Raw genomic sequence first — 23,069 nt, forward strand, 5'->3', positions numbered from 1 at the left:
TTGAGTGGTGAATTAAAGGTTTAAGAGCTAAAGATTAGCTATGTCGCATGTATACTTAAACATGCGTTGAAATGTGTTGTGTTGGTCATTGACACAAAGAGTCTGAGGATATGCTGGGATCAACCCCGAGTGCACCATGCTTCTACTGCCAATGTAGTAGCATGCCCCTAATTAATATCTTTGGAAAGTGGGGGGGAAAAAAAAGCAGGAGCTCTGGAGGAAATTCACACAGTCATGAGGATAATTTACAAACTCCTTACAGTCAGCAGTGGGAAATGAACCCCAATCACTGGTGCTGCAAAGCGCTACATTAGCCAATATGCTACCATGCCACCCCATAATTAACCCAGCATTTCTCTGGGATGTAGGAGGAAATGCATATAGGCACATGGAGAACACGCTAACTCCACACAGCCACACCATTCCCCTCACACTTAACCCCACGTTTAAGTTTGGTGTCATTTCCAAATAAGAAATGTCAACCTGCACGTCCATAAGCTAAATGTTAATACCTCAAATAAAGCAGAACTCCTGGTGCTCACTCCAGTGTCATTTCACCTGCTCATCTGCACTTCATAATTCTTTCCTGATCCATAATCCCCAGAAATATTCAAGCCACCATTCTGTGCATTTGCAACTGATAATGACGTGTAACAGAGCCACACAACTTATTCTTTCCGACTACAAAAAAATAGCAGGGATAAAGTGAAACTGACTGCAATAGTCTACCTCCATTATTTCATCCAATGCAGATTTTTTCTTCTTGTCTTTTGTTTCTGAAGAAGTGGGACCCGATTCCTTTCGTTTTACTGATGCTATTGTTTGCAATGGATTCGGTGTCAAAATACTGAAAGACATGCAATGCGTAGCTTGGTTATTTTTGTTTCCATTCAGTTAGCTCCACTATAATCCCCTGTGGTCTGGTAATTCGTTTGTAGGCTGCAGAAATTTTAATGCAATATAATGGCAAGAGATCACTCGGCTAACGTTTTCTTAACAGACTGGTTTGAACCTTCTGAATAGAGAACATGCAGCTACTGAGAACTTAGCCATGCCACTCAGCCTGTACAGTCAAGTCCACCCTGAGAAACAGGGAGAAGCATGCATAGTCAGTGATAGACAGCAGTCAATACCTACTTTAAAAGAGCTCTTCAACCACAACTCCATTCTAATGGGAACACCATTGGATCCAACAGTTTAATTCTTAGACTGTTTAATTGCTTTTTTTTTGCAGTTTGACAATTAAGCATGTGTTTATATAAGTAATTCTCATAGGCATTATAGTTTAATATGCCACCAGTGGTTGTACAAAGTATAATTCTGGAAAGCTCTGGAAGCTTCTTTGTTCTGCATTAAATGAATAAATACTTTCTCATTGATAAATTTGGTACAGCAGTACTGAATAAGTGATTTCTAATTGATTGATTCTTCCCTATTGATTTGATTGGAATTTTTTTCTTATCTCAGTGGTATAAAGTGCTGTTCTATGCTAGGCACTATCTTTGTTCCTTTGTCTCTCTCATCTCGTAGATTATCACTGAATGTTTAAATTTTTCTTTCTTCTATCAACTCTTAATAAAATGATTGTGAAGCAACACATTTTGTTCCTCGTTCCTAACTTGTAAAAGAACACTGGATTAAAATACCAGAATCCAACAGACTGCATTCCACAAGAACTTAGTTGGTCCAGTCTTGTCACCCACCTTGTTTGACAGGTTGGAAAGTCCATATCCCTACTAAAAACAATAATAAATCCAGGCAAATACAGTGCATCCCTGTGCAAGTTGTAAACATTTTTATGACAGGAAGCTTCAGTCACAAATTGAAAACCTTACCATCCAAATCTGGGGAGAGAAGAATAAACTAGAGAACTCCAGAGATGTTATAAGCATGAACACCTTTAAGAAAGGTGTTCATGCTTATAACATCTCTGAAGTTCTCTAGTTTATTTAAGGCTAGTTTAAGGCTATAAATAAGACAGTGGTAACAATAGAGATACTTTCTCAACCTGCCTCTCTCCATTAGAAGGAGTACTTCTGAATCTATCCACCTGGAGGTGTAGCAGTTATGATTTTCACCACAAGATCACCAAGAGAACTGTAAACAACAGCAAACCATAATACATAGGAGCAGAATTAGGAATTTGGACCACTGAGTGTGCTCTGCTGTTCAATCAGGGCTGATTTATTTTCCCTCTTACTAATCAAGAACCTATCAACCTCCACTTTAAATATATCCAATACCATGGACTCCACAGCTGTCTGTGGCAATGAATTCCACAGATTCACAACCCTCTAACCAAATAAATTCTTCCTCATCTCTATTCTACAGGAATGTCCTTCTAGTCTAAGTCTATGTTCTCTGGTCCTCAACTCTTCCATTATTGGAAATATATTCCCCACGTTGACTCTATTTGGGCCTTTCAGTATTCTGTAGGTAGTATAATACATAATACATGTTTTTTTTCCCAATTTCACTAGTCTTGGATTCTATTACTTAGGAGGGACTAAGAAACAACCTCTTCTAGTTCAGCTGCCCATAGAAGTTCAACTCCATTTCATATTTGCTTCATTGAAATCTGATGTCAAACAAAGCTGCAACTGCCTTTACTTTTCACCATCTTGCCATAATGTTGCGCCATTACAGCCTACGTTAATTACACTCCAAAACTAGAGCAACTGTATGCAGATAACGCTTATGTTTACATGCTTGGACACAGGCCTAAGCCACTGATGACCCATTCATGGAAGTATATGCACGGAAGGGCTTACAATCAATGTGTGCAGGTCAAAACTCTCCACCAAGTTGTGGACCATGATATCTTCTAACAATTAGAATTTACAGTCAGACCATGAAAGGATGAGCAAAGCAACAGTGTTCTTTCACAAGACAAAAACCCTAACATGAGGTCAAACCACAATGGACAGGCCATGTTATCTAAATGCCCAATATCTGACTTCTGAAGCAGTTATATTATTCTGGAATTTACAAGCAGATAAGAGGAAGAGATTCAATAATGCGCCTCCTTGAAGAATGACTTGAAGGAGTTTGAGTCAACTCAGCCTTTTCTCCTTGCAGCGATGGAGGATGAGAGGTAACCTGATAGAGCTGTATAAGATGATGAGAGGCATTGATCATGTGAATAGTCAGAGGCATTTTCCCCAGGGCTGAAATGGTTGGCATGAGAGGGCACAGTTTTAAGGTGCTTGGAAGTAGGTACAGTGGAAATATCAGGGGTAAGTTGTTTTGTTGTTGTGTTTTTTTTTAAAAACGCGGAGTGTGGTGAGTGTGTGGAATGGGCTGCTGGTGACGGTGGTGGAGGTGGATATAATAGGGTCTTTTAAGAGACTCCCGGACAAGTACAAGAAGCTCAGAAAAAGAGGGCTATGGGTAACCCTAGGTAATTTCTCAGGTAAGGACGTGCTTGGGACAGCTTTGTGGGCCGAAGGGCCTATATTGTGCTGTAGGTTTTCTACGTTTCTATGTTATGTTTCTATTCTAACTACCCTGATGACTATGATTGTCTCATCTCATAACCACTTAAAGTAGAGAAATAAGTGTGTGCTGTCAATAAATAGAACTTCCATCTGTGCAGTGATAGAAGGCATCACCTCAAACAACCCACCCTCCTGTTTCATCCGGCATCTCCTGTCCTCAGCATAGAGGAGTCAATGATTCCTGAAATAGCTGCATCAGTCACCAGAGAACCCAGAAAACTGGAGGGGACAGCAGGTTACTCTCCACCGTAACAAAAATGCCCAAAAGAAAATTATGTGCATTAATAGTACTACTGCAGAGCCCATGGCAGCACATCAGTGCATATTAAAATGCAAAGAAGAGAGCTAATTATGGGAGAAAAGAGTGGTGTTTTAACAACAGAAAAGTACACAGAGTGATTAAATAAGGTGAATTTAAAACAAGTAACTCTACATACCGAACCTTAGAAAGTTACTTTTCCTTTTTCAAATGATTTCCATTTTCAGTAACAATGAACTGTTAGCAGCTTACTCACACTCAGCATAGAATTTCATAAAAGTTAATTAGAAAACGGCACTATTTCCTGTCATATTAGAAGATGCATACTTAAACATTCAAATATTTCATTATTAATAAAGTAGGTTCCTTACCTAGATTTACCTGTTGTTGTTGACGACGCACTTTGTCCTTTGTTTAAATTAAAGGCAACTAATCAAAATAGAAGAAATTGCATTTATATCCATGACTTCAAAATGCTCGTACATTAAATTGTTTTGAGTTTGCTATGGCAAATCCACTGTACTGAACTTGCATGATCAATTCCACCCATCAAGTCACTATCCACATAAATAAAAGCCAAATAATTATCCAAAAATGATCAACTCTCCTGAAGAGAATATCAACTCTGCTGACAGACTTCAGGCAAGCAGGACCTTCGAAGTCAAATCCTAATGGTTTAAAATTCCCACTTTAACATACAAACATAAACTGGGTGGGAATGAAGCAACTGATTTACAGCATATCAATTGAAAAAAAATGATTAAAGTTCAGGGAGTTAAAATATATTTCAGTCCAGGAATAAAGAGAGTTATCACTCAAATAAAATAAATTTTGTGTAACTTAATTGTATGACAAATTGATAACGAGTAAAAGGGAAAAATATTACTAAGCAGAAGCTATAATTTCTACTTTAAAATCTCAAATTTGACATAAAACTAGCCCTTTTAAAAGCATTTCAACACAAAACATTTATGGATAGGTCACAAACCATGACCTTTAATTCCTAACAAGCTAGTCACACAAGAGCACTTTTAACACAGCAACATATCCTCAAGTGCTGGAAAGTACTGTTGTCAAACAAAACATAATCAGCAAGTCTCTGATGAATTAAAATGCTTTTTTGAAACACATCGGATAATAATCAGCTTGGTTAACTTTAGCGTCAACTCTATGATACAAAGATTGGAAAAGAACAAATTTAATTCAATTATGGGATTTTCAAACTGACCATATTTCAGAAATAACATCAGGCCACACAAGGAGTTAAGTCAGGTGACCAAACGGTGATCACCAATCCAAAATAACAACTTAAAACAAAAACAGGCAAGAGAATTCCAAGGCTTATAGAATATAAAATGCCTTGCTTGAAATGCATACTGCAGAGGATGAGAGGAACCAATTTAGAAATAATGATCTCTAAAGAAATGAGGAGGTATTTCTTTAGACAGAGGGTGGTGAATCTGTGGTATTCACTGTCACAGACAGCTGTGGAGGCCAAGTCATTCAGTATAACTAAAGCAGGGGTTGATAGGTTCTAGATTAGTAAAGGTGTCAAAGGTTATAGGGAGAAGAGGGTTGAGAGGGATAATAGATCAGCCATGATGGAATGGCAGAGCAGGCCTGGTGGGGCAAATGGCTGAATTCTGCTATTAGGTCTTATCGAAATTCAGTAACTTTTCCAATGGTACGATGAGAGAAGTCACATGTAATTGCTAAAATGTTTATAAAAGTTTCAGATGCAACTTTCACTTCACTAAAACAAAAAGTGTGAAGAATTCAGAAATGCATTACGAAATCAAAATGCCCGCATGCTTGGTTCATGCAATCAATATAATCTCAAGTGCCAAAATAAACCCCAATGAATACTAATGTTGGGTCACACTGATTCAAGTGGCTTGGGTTCTTGCATGAATTTGCATTGGAAAGAGTATGCTTGGTAGATTACAAGCAGAAAACAAAGTTGTCACAAAACTCTTCCCACTCAGTAATAAAAGGATTTTAAATGTCAAATGGTAAAAATCCAGGATTAGAAAGGTAAGCAGTGATGCCTTAGAGAAGTTATGGAAGTTACAAATACCCTTACAGTACATTCCTCAAAGCATACCTTTCTCTTCCTCGTTTTCTCTCTTCAGTTCTGTAAAAACTGGGATATCCTATACAATTAAAAGAAAACAGATACAGTATTTTTAACAAAAATAGCACATTGACCATGACCAAGACAATTCACAGGAGTGAGGAAGTCAGGAAGGTGTATGAATTGTCATTCAGAGTCAATCCACTCCATTTGGGTCAGAGACAATGGTTCCCACATTATAAACATAGATATTTCACAATACATGGCAGTGATAATAAACCTGATTCTGATTCAATTCTGCAGATCACTGAAATCTAAAGCAAAACACAGAAAATGCTGGAGGAATCGTTGATCTTTCTAGTGGAGACTCTTTGTCGTTGAGATTATATTGAATATCCCATTATAAATAGGCTGCATCTTAAAATATACAGAAACTCAGCTTGTGTTCTTGTATTTTTATAAATGGTTGAGGAATGAGATGTAAGGGATCATGGGACACCCTTGAGATGATCGTACTGGGTCAAATGAAGCCATTACAGATAATGTAGAGGGAACTTACACACTTGTAAAATGAGATAGATCACCAATGTAAAAGTAAATAACTACTCTTGCATGTCATAATCTAAGGAGACAAGCAGTAAAAGAAAACCACTGTCGTGTTCTCTTGTGACATTGACGAAATTGGGTAGGGGTGGACAGCAATCTGAAAGGTTCCAATGGAGAATGGGGGACATAATTACAAAGGTTTATAACAGTACCAAAAATGCTCTTTTTGTGCAAATTATTAAAATTTTCACCTCTTCTTTTCCTTCCTTTCCTCTTCTAACTAGCTCTTCAATAAACTTGGCGTTTCTTTCCTCATCATCCAACTCTTGCTTCTTCTTTTTCTCCAATTCCTGTTGTCTACAGATGGTTTCTGGATCACGATCAATGTACTGAATGTACCAACCCTTTGGTGTTTCATCCACTTTGCAGTAACCTAAATGAAAGGGTACACAGTGAGCTTCATTTGGTGTATTATTGTCACATGTACCAAAATACAGTGAAAAACTTATCTTGTAGTCTCTTCATACAAAGGAAGTCATTACACATCGTTCTGGACAATTTGTGAAGGTTCATGAAAATGGAAGAAAACAGGAGTAGACCACTCAGCCTGCCTCAGCATTTATGGCAGATCTGTCCTAGGCCTCCTTTCCACTATGTCACTTTTCCATAGGCTTCAATTTGTAGATCTTTCAAAAAAACGGAATTTACTTTTTCTTTAAATACTGCCAATAATCTAGCCTCCATATCCTTCGACGGCAGAGAATTCCAGAGATTCTCCATGCCCTGAAAAATTCATACACACCTCAGTTTTATGTGACTGCTCCTTAGTCCTTAGCCCCTCATTCCCACCAGTGAACACATCACAACGTCTACCCAGTCGAGCCCTATCAAGTCCCTATGTTTCAATAAGATCATCCCTCATTCTTCCTAACTCCAAAGAACATCATTCTAATTTCTTCAGTTGCTCATGATTGTATTAACCTCTCATCCTAGGATTTGGCTCAGCAAATTTTCAGACAGCCTACAATGCTAATAATATTAACAAATAAGAGAAAATCTGCAGAGGCTGGAAATCCAGGCAAAACACACATGCAAAATGCTGGAGAAACTCAGGTCAGGCAGCATCTATGGAAAGGAATATAGACGACACTTCGGGTCCAAAACATCGAATATACCCTTTTCCATACATGCTGTCTGGCCTGCTGAGTTCCTCCAGCACTCTGTGTGTGAGTACTAATATATTGCTTCTTTAACATAGCTACTAAAATTGCTATCTAGGTGTGGTCTCACCAAAACCCTATATAAAAATGACTATTTTTAAACTTCAGCCTCTTACAAAAGAGGCCAATGTCTTTCGCCTTCTCAATCATGTGTTGTACTTGACTGTCAGATCTTTGCATTTCCTGCACAACATCCAGACACCCCCCATACCTTCCTCACTTCCATTCCTTCTCCACTTAGATAAAAGTCTGCTTTTTCAGTGCATGTCTTTACACTTTCCCACAGTAAACTCCCATTGCCAAGCTGTCACTTGTTCAGTCAACCTGCCTTTATGCAGCAGCAGAGTCCTAATACAGCATCATTCCCTTCCATCTACTTTTGTATGATCAGCAAACTTGGATACCTTGAACTCTGCCCCCTCCTCCAGGTCATTTATATTGTAAATATTTGAGTGACAAGAACTGATCCTTGGTCCACTTAACTAGTTACATGCTTCCAGCCTGCAAAGGACTGCTTATTCGAACTCTTGTTTTCAATATGATAACCACTCTTCAATCCAAACCAATGCACTGAAGTGTTTGAATTTCAAAATGCTGACCTGATCTTAAGTTTGATGTGAAAATTATAATGTGATGCTGACTCATTTTTTACTAAACGCTCAAAAGAATTAATCTGCAAGAAAACATTTTAGACCAGCTTAAATGTGTAGCTGTTTGGTGATATTAGAGCTTGGCAACTTTTTATGTCAATGTGGGGGGAAGGAATACCTTAAAATTTCCTCTTTGTTAATCAAAACAAATAGAGTGAACTATTTAAAATAGGAAGATTAAAGAGGAAAAACTAATAACAATAATTGTGCAATAATTACTCACCTTCTCTGCCAAGCCACTTGGTGAAGTCAGTCAACGTTTCCCACATTGTTGCATTCATGTGAACATGTTCTCGGTGGCTGATGTATTCATTGTAGATAACATTGTTATGAACGCGCTTTGTTCCTATAAAAATAAAGCATACGATGGTATATTGCAGTATTAAATTATTTTGATTGACCCTGCTAACATATGTAATAAAAATATAGCAAGCACATTTACATGCTGTGTCCCCCATGATGTCACTGCAGTGGATATTGGATTCCCCAGCTTTCCCAGTTATTCATAAAGTGTTGTTACGAAGGATGAACAACTCTGATGGGCAGAAGGGTGCAGAGTCGCCCATGCCGCCGCCCCCCACCCCTTTGGAGAATTGCAAATCACTACTATTTCGATGCTGCTACCAAGGAAGTAAGAGAGACAAAGGAAAGCTGCCAGGGCAGTTGTTATTGATAACAGCTCATGAAAGTTAATGAGAGAGAGACTCAGCTAAGGTGGAATGTCTCCTACTGACAAAAGCCATTGATTTACTGCTATTGTCTTTTGAAGAAGGATTGTTTACTTGGTACTGTTCTATTCATTGAAACTCCTCAGGGAGCAACCAGAGTGGGTTGGTTTGATGGGTTACATCATCCCAACCTGATTGACACCTGAGACCCCGTGAGTGGGGATAAAAGTGAGGTCTGGGGTAACACCCCTCAGACGCACCAGGAGAAACGCTAGTAAGCATCAGAAACCCACAAGACAGGGTGGGAGATCGGAGACCGAACGAAGGGTCGGTAAATTTTAACTCACAGTGTTTTGTAGCAAGACTGGCAGGGACTTGTGTGTGTATCCACCAAGGAAGAACGGTCTAGCTAAAGGACGAAGGGGTCATACGTGAATGGCCACAACAACAACGCATCGACAGATCAAAATCGTAAAAGAAGGTTGGCGAGATAATAGCTGTTACTGTTCACGTTTTCTCTCTCTCTCTCTCTCCAACAATTGCAACACAGCGACCAACAACTACCGCAGCCTGCATGAACTGAACTGAACTTTATATTTCCATCTGACAATTCATTATCCCCTAGACAACGATAAAGCTTGTTTCATTAGTGATTATTATACCCCCACTTTTAGGTTTAGTATTGCTAACGTATATTCTCTGTATATTCGCTTTGATATTATTTTGTATATTTTTACTAATAAATTCTGTTGAAAATAGTATCACCAGACTCCAATGGACACTTCTATCTTTGCTGGTAAGACACCCAGTTACGGGGTACGTAACAATGTAAAGAACGCAAACACACTTGAGCAGACAGAGGCAGATGCCAATGGCACCAGCCTTCACCAGAGGGAATCAATCCAGATAACTGTTGATCTTTTACGGTCAACCCAACAAAATAACGTGGTGCAATCTAAGAACACTCAAGACATCATAAATATTATATAGTTGCTTGCATTGTCCTCCAAAGAATTGTACTTCAAAGAATAAAGCATACAATCTGTCACAAATACAATCTTTTACTGAGTACAGGTTCCCCCCCCCCAATCCGAAGGTAGAGCGTTCCTATGAAACCGTTTGTAAACCGAAATGTCGTAAAGCGAAGAAGCAATTACCATTAATTTATATGGGAAAAATTTTTGAATGTTCCCAGACCCAAAAAAAACCTACCAAATCAAACTAAATAACACATAAAACCTAAAATAACACTAACATATAGTAAAAGCAGGAATGATATGATAAATATAAAGTAGAAATATTGTATGTACGGTGTAGTTTACCTATCAAAATCGGGAAGACAGTGAGCCAAAATCGATTTGGAGAAAAAAATCAGCAAGTACATGCATACGCATGTACACACATACGCAAACAACTGCCTGCACAAGGTTTCACGGTCACTGTAGTCTTTCTTGGGGTAAACACATGTATAAAGCGGGCGCCTTTTTTTCATAAAAGCGAAAATCCTCTTTGGTTAGTGAAAACAGGTACTAATGTAGGTCTTTTGTAACAGCGAGTTGGCATAAAGCAAACGTTCAAAAAACGGGGGACACCTGTATGCTTTTTATGTATTAGTTGGCACCATAGAGTCCAATTCCGTAATGATAACAGATCCCTTTCCCTCTAAACTGTTAACCAAGAAAGACCATCAGAAATGAAAAGTGAATATTTCAGTGTTTCAGTTCAACATTCCTGTGACTATTTGAACTGAAACACTACAACATTCACTTAGCATTTCTGATAGCCATGTTTCTCAGTAAACAGCCTAAAGAGAAAATGAGGGTAAGAAATCTGCTCTCATTGCGGAATGAGGACCAATGGTGCCAATACATAAAAAGCATGCTAAATAAAGGGATGTATCTGTAACAGGCTGTACGCTTTACTCTTGGAAGTGCAATACTTTGAAGAGTAATGCAAGTAACAATATTTCAAAAGAGTTGAGCCAACAGCAAATTGTTTTATACATCAGTAGTTTACATTTTTTTTTAAATTGGAGCTGCTTTGTTCAGCTAGATCTAATGACATTGTGCATTATAAAAGAAAGTATACGACAACTTACCAAAACGTCTTCTAAGCAGCTCAAGAAATTCATTGCGAAACTCCCTGAAGAGGGAGACAAAAACAAAATTAAATTGTGCACTTCACAGAAATGTAACACTTTAGAATATCACCACGGTACCATAAAAAATTAGATTAATTCAAAACAAAAGCCATTAGGGGCATATTGCAAACAAATGTTAAACAATTTATTTTAAAAATCTCAATTTTTTCTGTATTTAACGCACAACTGCTTTCTTTCCACTTTCCCATCCTCCATTGGAGTTGCCACACTATCTAACAACCACTCTTTCAAAGAAACATTCTAGATGTGGCACATCAGCACAAACTGATCACACTTACCACTGACACAAGATAGTACTGTAATCTTGCGCAATTTCTTTAGGCAGGAATTTGCTGTATTTTTTCTAAATCCTGAGTGGTGAGATTATGTGCTCCACAATACAAAGGAATAACATGATGACCTGTTAATGGCAATTCCAGTAAAAAGGAAAGCAAGAGGCTGCAAAGTCAGGTCCACACAGGCACAGCTATTCATTTGAAAGCATTTACAGTAGCTGCTGTCTCAAGAAGGCAGCGTCTTTCATCAAGGACTCGCACATTCCAGGTCATGTCCTCTTCCTGCTGCTACCATTGGGCAGGAGGTACAGAACCCTGAAGTCCCACACTCACAGTTTCAGGAACACCTACTTTCCCACAACTGTCAGGCACTTGAACTGACCTGCACAACCCTAAACCTACCTCAGTAAAAGAAAGCTGTAAGTTACCTCTTCCACTGTAATGGACATTTTACTGATTTGATCTATTGCTTACCTGTTTCTTTCGTCACTGTCTTGCATATATTATGTATAATTAAAGTACAACTTAAGTGCTGTGTTTTATTGTTTCAATCTATGTGCCTGCTGTTGCAAGCACTTTTTTTTTAATTGTACTTTTACCTTACCATACTTGCTCAAATAAACTCGACATAAGATGGAGGGACAAAGGAAAAATGTGCTTATCCATCTCCATAGACGCTGCCTGACTTGATTGAGTTCCAACAGCATTTTGTGCATATCCTGTTCATAAGACTGCTGAGAAAGCTGGCTTAGATGTAGGATATTTAGCACCTGGGGTCAAAGACTTAGTCTTAGAAGCCAGAAGAAACATTTTTACCTAGACGGTGGTGAGTCTTGGAAATACTCTACCCAAGGGTTATGAAAGCTCCCCCTGCAGAGGTTATTCAGGGTGTTACGTACCCGTGACACGTGACAGTGGTGTACTTGTCACGTGACTGGTGTTGAAGCTATACTGGACTTGAGGTAATGGTCTTGTGATGGTGGAGTGATGTCATTTTCCCACCAGTAGAGGTCATGTGACAGGTTTTTTTTAAACAGGGTATAAAGGAGCACCCCTCCCTGTGAGGAGGGGCAGTTCGTGGCTGCCCCCATGTTGACTTCATGCCACTGCGTGATTTAATGTTATGACGCAGTTTAGTTGAAAGATGAAGTTTTATATAATGCCTAAAGTTTAAAAGGTCATTGCCAGCAGTTTCTTTATAACAGTGCTAGTTGAGAATCAGTGGAGAGTGAAGATCGGAGTTCGGGAGTTAAAAGATCGAGGAGAATCGATTTCGACGGTGCAACAGGTTCGACCTTGTTTGATCCTTATTCGGAAGGTATTTGTTGACTGTTCTCGTGTTAATCCCTGTGAAATAGCAGAAAGGATTGGGAACAGTTCTGTAAAGGAAAGGTCAGTGCCTTTAAGCCGTTTCATTTGTCCATCTACGTAAATTCTTGGTGGGAAAAGTTTGATTTGGGAACTGAAGCAACACAACGTGAAAGAGAATTTAAGTCATCTTAAAAAGTCTCTTCCTTAAATGGACTGTGAGCATTTTGAACTTTTGCAATACTACTTTGAAGAACTGTTTTTGCAACATCGCTTTAAGAACTGTTTAAGCTTCCTTGCTTTAAGAACTGTTTAAGCTGCCGCACAGCAGCTGATTTCCGGTTACGTTAGTGATTTGTTTACTTTTGGGGGGTTTGTTTTCAGTGTTTAATAAACGTGTTATTTGTTATAAAAACCCCTGCCTAACTCATGTATTTATTGTTGCTTGAATCCGTAACAAGGGAAAAGGTTGATAGATCTTTGGATATTAAGGGAATCAAGGAAATGGGATACAGTGATGGGAGTTTTCCCCACCTGATTTTCGCAAGCAAAGAATCAGCCAACAATTTGAAGTTACTGGGAAGTTGCTCGGATGGAAGTTTCTCAGAATTAAGCAACCGCTATTCTAAACATATGGCCACAGGTTTTGCATTGTTCAAAAAAAAACACACTAACAAAATTAAAATAAAATCAGGTAATTTACTGCTAAATAAAATGTATACTCGCTTTCAAATAATCCTAATAATGTCAGAAAAATCCTATTGATTCCTTTGATGGATTAACTATTCAGGCAAAATTTGTACATGCAAGAGATTCCGCAGATCCTGGAAATCTTGAGCAACATACATAAAATGTTAGAGGAACTCAGCAAGTCTACTGCTGATGAAGGGTCTTGGTCCCAAAACTTCCAGCTGCTTATTCCTCTCTGTAGATGATAACTGACTTGCTGAGTCGCTCCAGCATTGTGTATGTTACACACAATTAATGTTGCTTTCCTTTAAAAAAATTGTAACTTGATAAACCATTAAACCTTTGAACACAGCAAATTACTAAAAATTTTCAAGGCCAAAAAAAAGTAATTTTCAGTTGTCCTTTTTAAGAAATGTTAAAGCTTATAGAAAACTGTATGCCTCATCGAAACAAGGGAAATTCGACACTTGTTAAAAGGAAATAGAGAAACTGGACCGAAAAGGATAAAGGTTGATACTCATACTGTTGAATTTTATCAGCTACATTTTTTTTAAAGGGAAGGGCAAAGGAACAAGACAAGAGCTATTTATGGAGCAGATAACAAGTGACAGGAAGATATTTTGATATGCTGGAGTTTCCTGGCATTTTTTTAACTCAAATTGGAAATTATTAGAAACCTATTTCTTTGGAGCAGGTACATCAGCACAACGAGGCCAACAATTACATCATTAATTGATTGTGCTTCTTTTAACATTTGTTTTCTTAATTTTTTTCCACACACAAAAAATCTATCAGATAATTAATTCTGAGTTAACTATACACATCTTGTAAGCAACTTATGTTTTAAAATTTTAGATTGCTAAAAACTTAAAACAACTTTCAACCTTTGTTAGCAAAGTTTACATAAGCATTGAAACAGTGTACATACTCTGAAAAGTAATCCATAAATTGCTGTGGGTTCTCAGATGCCAGCAGAAGCTGTCGTTGGTGGGATTCCGATATGCAGTGACATTTAAAACCATTCTGAAATTCAACACAAATTATATCAGTGTACACAACATATTTTAGAAATATCACTAGCTATCTAACCTAACCCTCATTCTAATGAAGTTTCAGAGCAAAATATTAAAATAGATCATACATCTGTCAGGTTTTCTTTTGAAAGCATTCAACTCTCTGAAATAGTGGCTTGCAATATAGTCACACAAGGTCAATGGAGTTCTGAGGAGAAAATACAAGTCCCCGGTATCAACAATTATTCCCCGTTACTCAGTCCTTTCAAAACCAATATGAATTGTGTGATTCCCAAGTTGAAATATCTTCAGTCATTTGTTATCTTACAAAATGACAAACAAACCACGAGTCAATTGAGATGTGCAACCTATGTGAGATGCTCATATCATCCTTGATTTATGCTGCACTTTATTTGGATATGTGTGGTAGTGGGTTTACAGTGACAAAAATTTGCCTAACAATATTCTGCGATTGTTTTCCTATGTGGAAAGATCCATTAATTAATCACTATTAAATCAGTGTTTCATGTCACTGAGCATTTTACAGCATTTAACGTGTCACTTTACATTTATGCAGGTAAGTACTTCTCTATTCCTGCATTTACGCTTACAATTTGCCACAACATTCAAACTGGATTTTTGATTTAACAAAATCAAAACTGACTCCAGTTTTCAATGCAACACTAATTAAAATGCTGCCTGATCTTCTGAATATTTCTAGAATCCGTGGAAAGAAAAACAGAGTTAAGGCTCCAGTTCAAAGTTCCTTTATCAGAATTGGACAAGAAAGGAAACAAGTCCATTTATGTTACACAAAAGGTGAAGGAAGGATGATAAAGACAAAAAGGAATATCTCTAAAGACAAGATGAAAAAGAGAAACCACTGCCTGTGTAAAAGGTAAAAAAGATAGAGATGGAAATCTTGTCTAAAAAAAAGAGAAATTCACAAGTCAATATTCCTGGAAGTGACTGAATCGAACAGAAAATGCAAATCAAAAGAATCGGCAGGTGCTGGAAGTCTGAAATAGAAATAATAAATGTTTGAAAAACTTAACAAATCAGCCTATTTGGGAAAAGAATACAGAATTAACGTTTCAGTGGAAAAGCTCAGTGAAAATTAAAAGTGAGTTACTTTCCATAAAATAGCTAGACCCTCATCTGCTGTTTTTTGCCATTTTCTGGGTGTTAACATCTCAGAGGAACTGTCCTGGCCACAATAGATTGATGCAATCATGAAGAAGGTTCTACTTTGTTTGAAAATTTGATAAAACACTTGCAAATTTCTATAGGTGTATGGTGGAGAGCACTCCAATTGGTTGCATCACTGCCTGGGATGGAGGCTCCAATGCACAGAGCAACAAGAAGCTGCAAAGGCTTTAGGCTCAGCCAGTTCCTTTACAGGCACCCCACCCCCACCAAGGACATCTTCAAAAGGAAGTGACTCAAGAAGGCAGTAACGACCCTCAAAACCAGGACATGTTCTCTTCTCCTTACCAACAGATTTCTGAGCATTCCATGAACGTCGCTTTGCCCTATACTTCATAATTTATAATAGTTTTAAAAATTTTTGCACTGTACTGCTGCTGCAAAACAGCAAATGATAATAATCCCTAGTTTGATTCAATTAAGGTTCTGGTCAATGATAAACTATGCACCTTAACCCTTAACCCCCTTAACCCCAATATGTAGGGGTTGTGAATTTTGTGATAGAAATTACTTCGATTATCAAGGAAAGTGGCTGGTCTCTTGTAACATTGGTATTGGTTTATGATTGTCATATGTACTGAGGTACAATGAAAAGTTTGTTTTGCATATTGTTCCTACAGATCAGTTCAGATGGTCCTACTTAGCTCATGTGGCATGAGCATTAGTTGCCACTTATTACTCAAGTATTACTCGGGTCTTGTTGCATAGACAGCTTCAAATACCAGTCTCATCAAAACAAGTTAAAATTGCACTTGCAAAACAGAAAACAACATTCAAGCAATTATTGGGTGAGTGCTGAGCTGGATGAACAGCTCACTTAAGGAAAGTGAAGCATCTTCAATAACCTCACCTTTCCAGGGTAGTGATCACCACAGGGCCACTTTCTGGCTTGCCATGCAGGAGGACACTTGCATATGGCCTCTCCTATACTACTGTGCCCATAGCAATGTCTTCAAGTGGCATCCCTGTTTTTATTAACTATGCAACCGAGTGTCCAACAGTATGACTGGGTGGATAGTCTAGGCTCATCAGCCTTGGCTGGCAGCCAGCCTAGGAAAAGGACAACTCAGATTCCAAACCCAAGTGGATGGAACTCCTCAGCCTTGCCAGGCAGTCTATCTAGGAGAAAGAAATCTTGGATTCTCAACCTACAGCTTTGCAGCCACCGCAATCTTCACAGCTCACTGTGCCATTGTGGAACGCTCCCCGGCCTGAAGAGCAGAATGCGTCCACATGCACCAATCCTCACTATAAACCTATGCAGTGCAGGCAGGAAGAGAAGTCCTACAGTGATGAAGTTTTCCCCACCTGATTTTCGCAAGCAAAGAACCAGCCAACAATTTGAAGTTACTGGGAAGAAATTTGTGAAAACCACAATATTAAATAAATGCACCCAGAATTCCACTACTCAAATTTTGCTCCAATACATTAGAATTTTGTAAGCACAGTTCTGCATCTACTTAACAAGCTGTAAAAATGATACAAAATGTCCCATTATACTAGAGATACTTTTCAACTCTACCAAATGAAATTCCCCTTAACCTAAAAATACTTCTCTTCAACCATTGTGATTACCATCAAGAAATTATACCTCTAGCTGCAAATTGACTAGGTTGCTAACATTCTAAAATGCAGTCTCAAAGTAACAAAGCTTTGCTAAAAATTGCATTACTTAATTCAAGCAACAGAACTCTTAACAGGTTTGTTTCCAATATTAAAACTCACTTCATTATTATTTTCTTTTTTTCAAGTAATTCCTTTTCTGTTCAAGAAAGCTTTGACTCTTGCTGATGTTGGTTGCCCTCTGGTACACCAGAGAGCGAGAAAGTTTCTTCTGAGCTGGCAAACTTAGAACGAACAAAGGACAAACCAGCTCAGAGAATTTACAATCAAAGTCTGTGATAACCTTTCCAAACTCACAATATTTATGAAAATAATTAAGACAACAAAAAGCTGTTTTCTTGTGAAAGGATGCAGAGTAATTGTACTATTCTTTCATATTAGTCAGGGATTAAAAAGAATGCATCCTGGCCTTTTTGAGCTTAAAGTGAAAGGAGATAACAAACAAGCTTGCAGCAGCATTCCAATTACAGCATATGACCGCTTATATTTATCTCTGAAGTTAGCAGATACTCAATGTTAATTAAAACACACAATAGCTAAAACAAATATGAAAGAATATCAGAAGGATTTTTTTCTTATTAAAGAGGTGAACAAAAAAAAAGCACAAATCAATTTTTAAAAACTGCATCTGGATTAATCACATCATGTGTTTCCCCATTTAAGTCCGAAATCCTGGAGCAAAACAGACATGCAAGAGGAATAAAATAAAACAAAGCTCTGGAAAACAAAGCTCTCATCTTTGGAAGGAGTTGACATTTCATGACAATCATTGATGTACATATTAAAGGAGATGAAGCTGAAACTTGGAATCTTTTCTGCATTATCAATTCTTTTAAGCCTGACACCTCTTCTGGAACTTTGTGTGTTGCACTAAATTCCAGCATCTGTAGCTCTCACATCTCACTTTAATACTTCACTGCAAAGTTTCACCACGGTATGCTCACTTTGAAGAAAACTTTTCCCTCCTCTCTTCAATGCAAAGGATCTCAAGTCCAAACATCAACTGCTCATGCAGGGGTTCCCAACCTGGGATTCACGGACTCTCCAGTTAATGGTAATGCTTCATGGCATATTAGAAGGTTGGGAACCCCTGCTCTGCAGTTACAGCCTGAATGAGTTCCTCCCAGTTAGTTTTTTTTTGTTCCATTATTTCTGAACAATAGTGATCCACAGTAAAATGCTACATGCACCCAGTGCCTCTGCTAAAAGTTAACGGTAAAACTTTTTGATGAAAGTAAACTAAAAATATGAATTCACGGGCACAGGACAGACTGTAGATGCTGGAACTCTGCAGCACTGCATGTAATATGCTGGAGGAAGTCAGTGGATCAGACAGCATCTATGGAGGAAAATAAACAATTAAAATTTCAGGCCAAGACCTTTCTTCAGGACTGGAAAGAGGACAGAAGTCAGAAAAAAGAGTGGGGAGAGGGGAGGAATATGAGCTGGTAGGTGACAGGTGAATCTAGAAGGATGAAGGCAAGAAAGTGCGGGACGAGAGAAAAAGGAATGGATTGTGTATAAGATGATGAGAAGCGTTGATAGTCAGAGGCTTTTTCCCAGGGCTGAAATGGTTGTCACAAGAATACACAGGTTTAAGGTGCTGGGGAGTAGATACAGAGGAAATGTCAGGTGTAAGTTTTTTACTCAGAGAGTGGCGAGTGCATGGAATGCGTTGCTGGCAACAGTGGTGGAGGTGGATACGATAGGGTCTTTTAAGAGACTTTTGGATAGGTACATGGACCTTAGAAAAATAGAGGACTATCGGTAAGCCTAGTAATTTCTAAGGTAGGGACATATTCGGCACAACTTTGTGAGCCGAAGGGCTTGTATTGTGCTGTAGGTTTTCAATGTTTCTATGTTGATTTGAGAAGCTGGGAAGTGATTGGTGGAAGAGGCAAAGGGCTGCAGAAGGAATCAGAGTGGATGACTGACATAATCAAATACTGCACCCACTCCAAACATTCTCTCTTCCACCTTCTGCCATTGGGCAGAAGATACAAAAGCCTAAAAGCATGCACCAGCAGATTCAAGGATGGCTTCTAACCCACTGTTACAAGACTATTGAACAGTTCGATTAATTGGACTCCTGACCTCAGTCTATGTCGGTAAGACCTTGCAATTTATTGTCTATTGCATTTGAACTATAGCTCTAACACTTCATTGTTATTATTTTACCTTGTACTATCTCAATGCACTAATGGAGTAAGTTGATCTGACAACTGAAATGATTAAAAAAATAGCTATCCAACAATGAGTGGGAATACCACACAAATGATAGGAATGACACCCAGTGTAATCCTGTCTTAGTAATACTGGAGTTTAGGAAAATCTGTGAGCTTCTGGGGGATCAAAGGGCAAGACAAGATCACTAGACCTTGTGGAGAAAAACTTGGTGGTATCCAGCTGTTCAGCAATCTACTACTGCTTTCCATTGTCCTACTGGTCCACAATCCTTTATCTGAAATCCTTGGGGCCAGTTGCATTTCGGAATTCAGAATTTTTCGGATTTCAGAAAGTTGATAATTACACTGATAATTAACCTGTCTCCGTGCGGGTGGACTTTAGGACCCGGGGGAGCTCCGGGCCTACGCACATCCTCCCGTATACTTTAAATCATCTCTAGATTACTTATAATACCTATTACAATGTAAATGCCATGTAAATAGTTGTTATACTGTATTGTTTAGGGAATAATGACAAGAAAAAAAGTCTGTACATGCTCAAATGAGTGCTGGAGAGTGAACTTCCGTGTTTTTCAGATCTGCACTCTTTTACAAATACTATTACAGTTTATTTATACAGTAATATACTGATAAATTGAATAGTGGGTTAAGTATAGACCATAAATACACTAGTACATTTTATTCCCAACAAAAACATTGAATAAAACATAAAATTATACAGCTTCAAATGAACCGAATCATCATCATCCATTGTTAATGTTTTTCTAAGAACGTAGCACCTTACAAAGCTGTTTCATCAGCATTGTAAATTTGTTCAGGGCTAAGGTTTTCATCAGGTATTATCTTGGCAAATTCGTCAATGTAATTTTCAGCAGCTTCGTGATCAGCAAAAGCTTTTTCACCACAGAGTTTCAGATATTTTACACCGTGACACTTCTTAAATTTCTTAAATCTCTGACTATTGACACTCACCTTCAATGCTCAGTTCTTCATGGTATATTCTAGTTTGTTTCATGATCAACATGCCATTCAGCGGCAAATGTTCACTTCTTCGTTGTCTAACCCACTCAATCAACACACAGTCAAGATCTTCATTTTTTGCCATATGCAGTGTTTTCCCATTTTTCCATTAGTTTATGGTCATCACTATCACTATAAAACTTCAGTAACTTGTCTTTCTAACTTGTCGATCAAGCTTCTGCAATAACTCCACTTTCTGTGTTAATACTGATAGATGCTTCCTTCTCTTTTTCTCATTGTTACCCATAGGGGTATCTGCAGCTCTTTTTGACATTTTCACAGTGAAATTAAACACAAAGTCAACAGTGAACACAAAATAGCAGCGAACAGCAAATGCACATATAACCAGTATGAACTCTGAGCCACAACTGATGTACTGATGTACAGCGGCCTCTGCTAGTGCTGCCACGTCACACCTGACTGACGTCAGCTGTTGGTGCGCCAAACAAGCCTTGTTACGTGTCGCCCCACACGACACGAGAAAAACTTCGGTTTTCGGAGCTTTTCGGATTTCAGAATTTCGGATAAGGGATTGTGGACCTGTACTTCAATAAACTGTTATAAAGAAATTATCCATATAGTTGGAACATAAATCAAAGATTTTAACTGTACCTCATACAAAAAGCTGAAGAAACTCAGTAAACCAGCTGTATTTTGAGGCCCTCCAACGGTCGAGGTCAACCATGGATGTTGTGTCCTAGCAATCTATGAGATTCGCAAGCCAGGGCAGTATGATATGGAGAGCAAGCTGTTGCCCATTCAGCAGCCTAGCAGCCTCTCCCCTTCCATGCAGCTGATGAATCCAAAGGAACATCAGAGACTGTTAAGAGTTTTTTTTTGGGGGGGGCAGAAATGAACAGTCAACATTTTGGGCTAAGACCCTTCATCAAGCCCAATTTTTAAGAACTCCACCAGCATTTTGTGTGAGCTGCTCAAGCTTTCCAGCATCTACAGAATCTCTTGGGTCACCGTACCTCAGTACATGTGACAATATAAACCAATTACAATGTCAAAGTAAACTCGAAGTACATACAGTATAACTATACAAAATAATGACTGACAAACTAATGCACAAATTGTGCAAGTAAAACAAATATGGGACAACAATAAACCAATTCCAATTCCTCATAACTACAACACCCTGTGTAATACAGTGGATGGATTGGCTGCCTCTGATACCCTATGTGACAACAGTAAACCAACTCCTATTATTTATTACATCTATAAACTCACTGATGATCCAATCACTGTTGGCAGAATGTCAGATGGTGACAAGAGCATCAAGAGCGAGATATACCAGCTAATTGAGTAGTGTCGCAGCAACAACCTTGCAATCAATGTCAGTACGACCAAAGAACTGATTGTGGATCTCAGAAAGAGTAAGATGAGGGATCCGAAGTGGAGAGAGTGAGCAATTCTAGCCTCCTGGGTGTTAATATCTCTGAGAACTTAACAGGTCCCAACATACTGATGCAGCTATAAAGAAGGCCAGACAGCAACTATATTTCATCAGGAGTTTGGAGCTTTGGTATGCCACACAAAAACAGACAAATATCTGCATATGTGCCATGGAGAGCATTCTAACTGGTTCCACCACCATATGGCATGGGATGGGGCAACTGCACAGGATCGAAGCAAGCTGTAGAATTGTGAGTTTAGCCTACTCCATCATGGACACCAGCCTCCATTGTATCCAGGACATCTTCGAAAATCGGTGCCTCAAAAAGGCAGCGTCCATCATTAAAGACCCCCATCACCCAAGACATGCCCTCTTCTCATTATTACCGTTGGGAAGGAGATACAGAAGCCTGAAGGCACAAACTCAGCGATTCAGGAACAGCTTCTTCCCCTCTGCCATCCGATTCCTAAATGGACATGGAACCTATGAACACGAACTCACCATTTTTTAATTTTTTTGTGCGTGGATTATATATGATAGTAATTCACATTTCTTGTATTATTATGCATAACATTGTACCGCTGACGCAAAGTTAACAAATTTCACGACATATGCCGGTGACATTAAAATGTCACACACAAAATACTGATAGAAACACAGCAGCCTAGCCTGCTGTGTTCTACAAACATTTGGTGTGTGTTGTTTGAATTTCCAGTATCTGCAGATTTCCTCGGGATATTAAAAAATATTCAGATTCAAATAACACTGGAGAAATTAAAAACACAAGATTTTACAGACGCTGGCAATCGAGAGTAACACAAATGCTGGAGGATCTCGGCAGGTCAGGCAGCTGCTACAGAAAGGAAGAAAGGACCAGCTCCTTAATCAGGACTGCAGGGATCGACCGCCTCCGATCCCGCGCAGTGCTTCCGTGAGAGCCGCTTCTCCTCCTCGGCCGCCTGGTTTTGTGTAAAACTCACCTCGTCCCGGCACTGCTTTTGACACATTTGGCAATACCAGCGCAGCTTTTGCAGCCCCTTGGATTTGATGCGGTTGGCGATTGCCTTGGGTGTGAGGAACTCGGCCTTGCCCATCCTGTCCGCTTCGATGACACCACCGGCTGGGCTGGTACACACTTTGACTGCTACGTCACCACACAGACGCAGAAACCCGGTGACGCTAGCTATTCATGCCAACAAATGTGTTTACGTCACCACGTTTCTCCTCCTAAAGTCTCCGAGACAGACACCTTTACAAATGACACACATTCAGGA

At 38.8% G+C, this 23,069-nt stretch overlaps 1 protein-coding gene across 1 annotated transcript in view; it reads right to left on the reverse strand.

The window, feature by feature from the left end:
• kin (Kin17 DNA and RNA binding protein) overlaps positions 1–22,956 on the reverse strand; it is a 37,102-nt gene extending 14,146 nt beyond the window's left edge. Inside the window, exons 1-8 of the mRNA XM_059987333.1 lie at positions 22,776–22,956; positions 14,277–14,371; positions 11,013–11,056; positions 8,470–8,592; positions 6,628–6,809; positions 5,861–5,909; positions 4,128–4,185; positions 730–847 (exon numbers count right to left, since the gene is read on the reverse strand). Coding sequence (XP_059843316.1) covers positions 730–847; positions 4,128–4,185; positions 5,861–5,909; positions 6,628–6,809; positions 8,470–8,592; positions 11,013–11,056; positions 14,277–14,371; positions 22,776–22,889 — 783 coding nt within the window. The 5' untranslated portion in view covers positions 22,890–22,956. The remainder of the gene's footprint in view (positions 1–729; positions 848–4,127; positions 4,186–5,860; positions 5,910–6,627; positions 6,810–8,469; positions 8,593–11,012; positions 11,057–14,276; positions 14,372–22,775) is intronic.
• Between the last annotated feature and the right edge of the window lie 113 nt (positions 22,957–23,069).

Source organism: Hypanus sabinus, chromosome 13, assembly GCF_030144855.1.
Source record: "Hypanus sabinus isolate sHypSab1 chromosome 13, sHypSab1.hap1, whole genome shotgun sequence".
Lineage (NCBI taxonomy): Eukaryota > Metazoa > Chordata > Chondrichthyes > Myliobatiformes > Dasyatidae > Hypanus > Hypanus sabinus.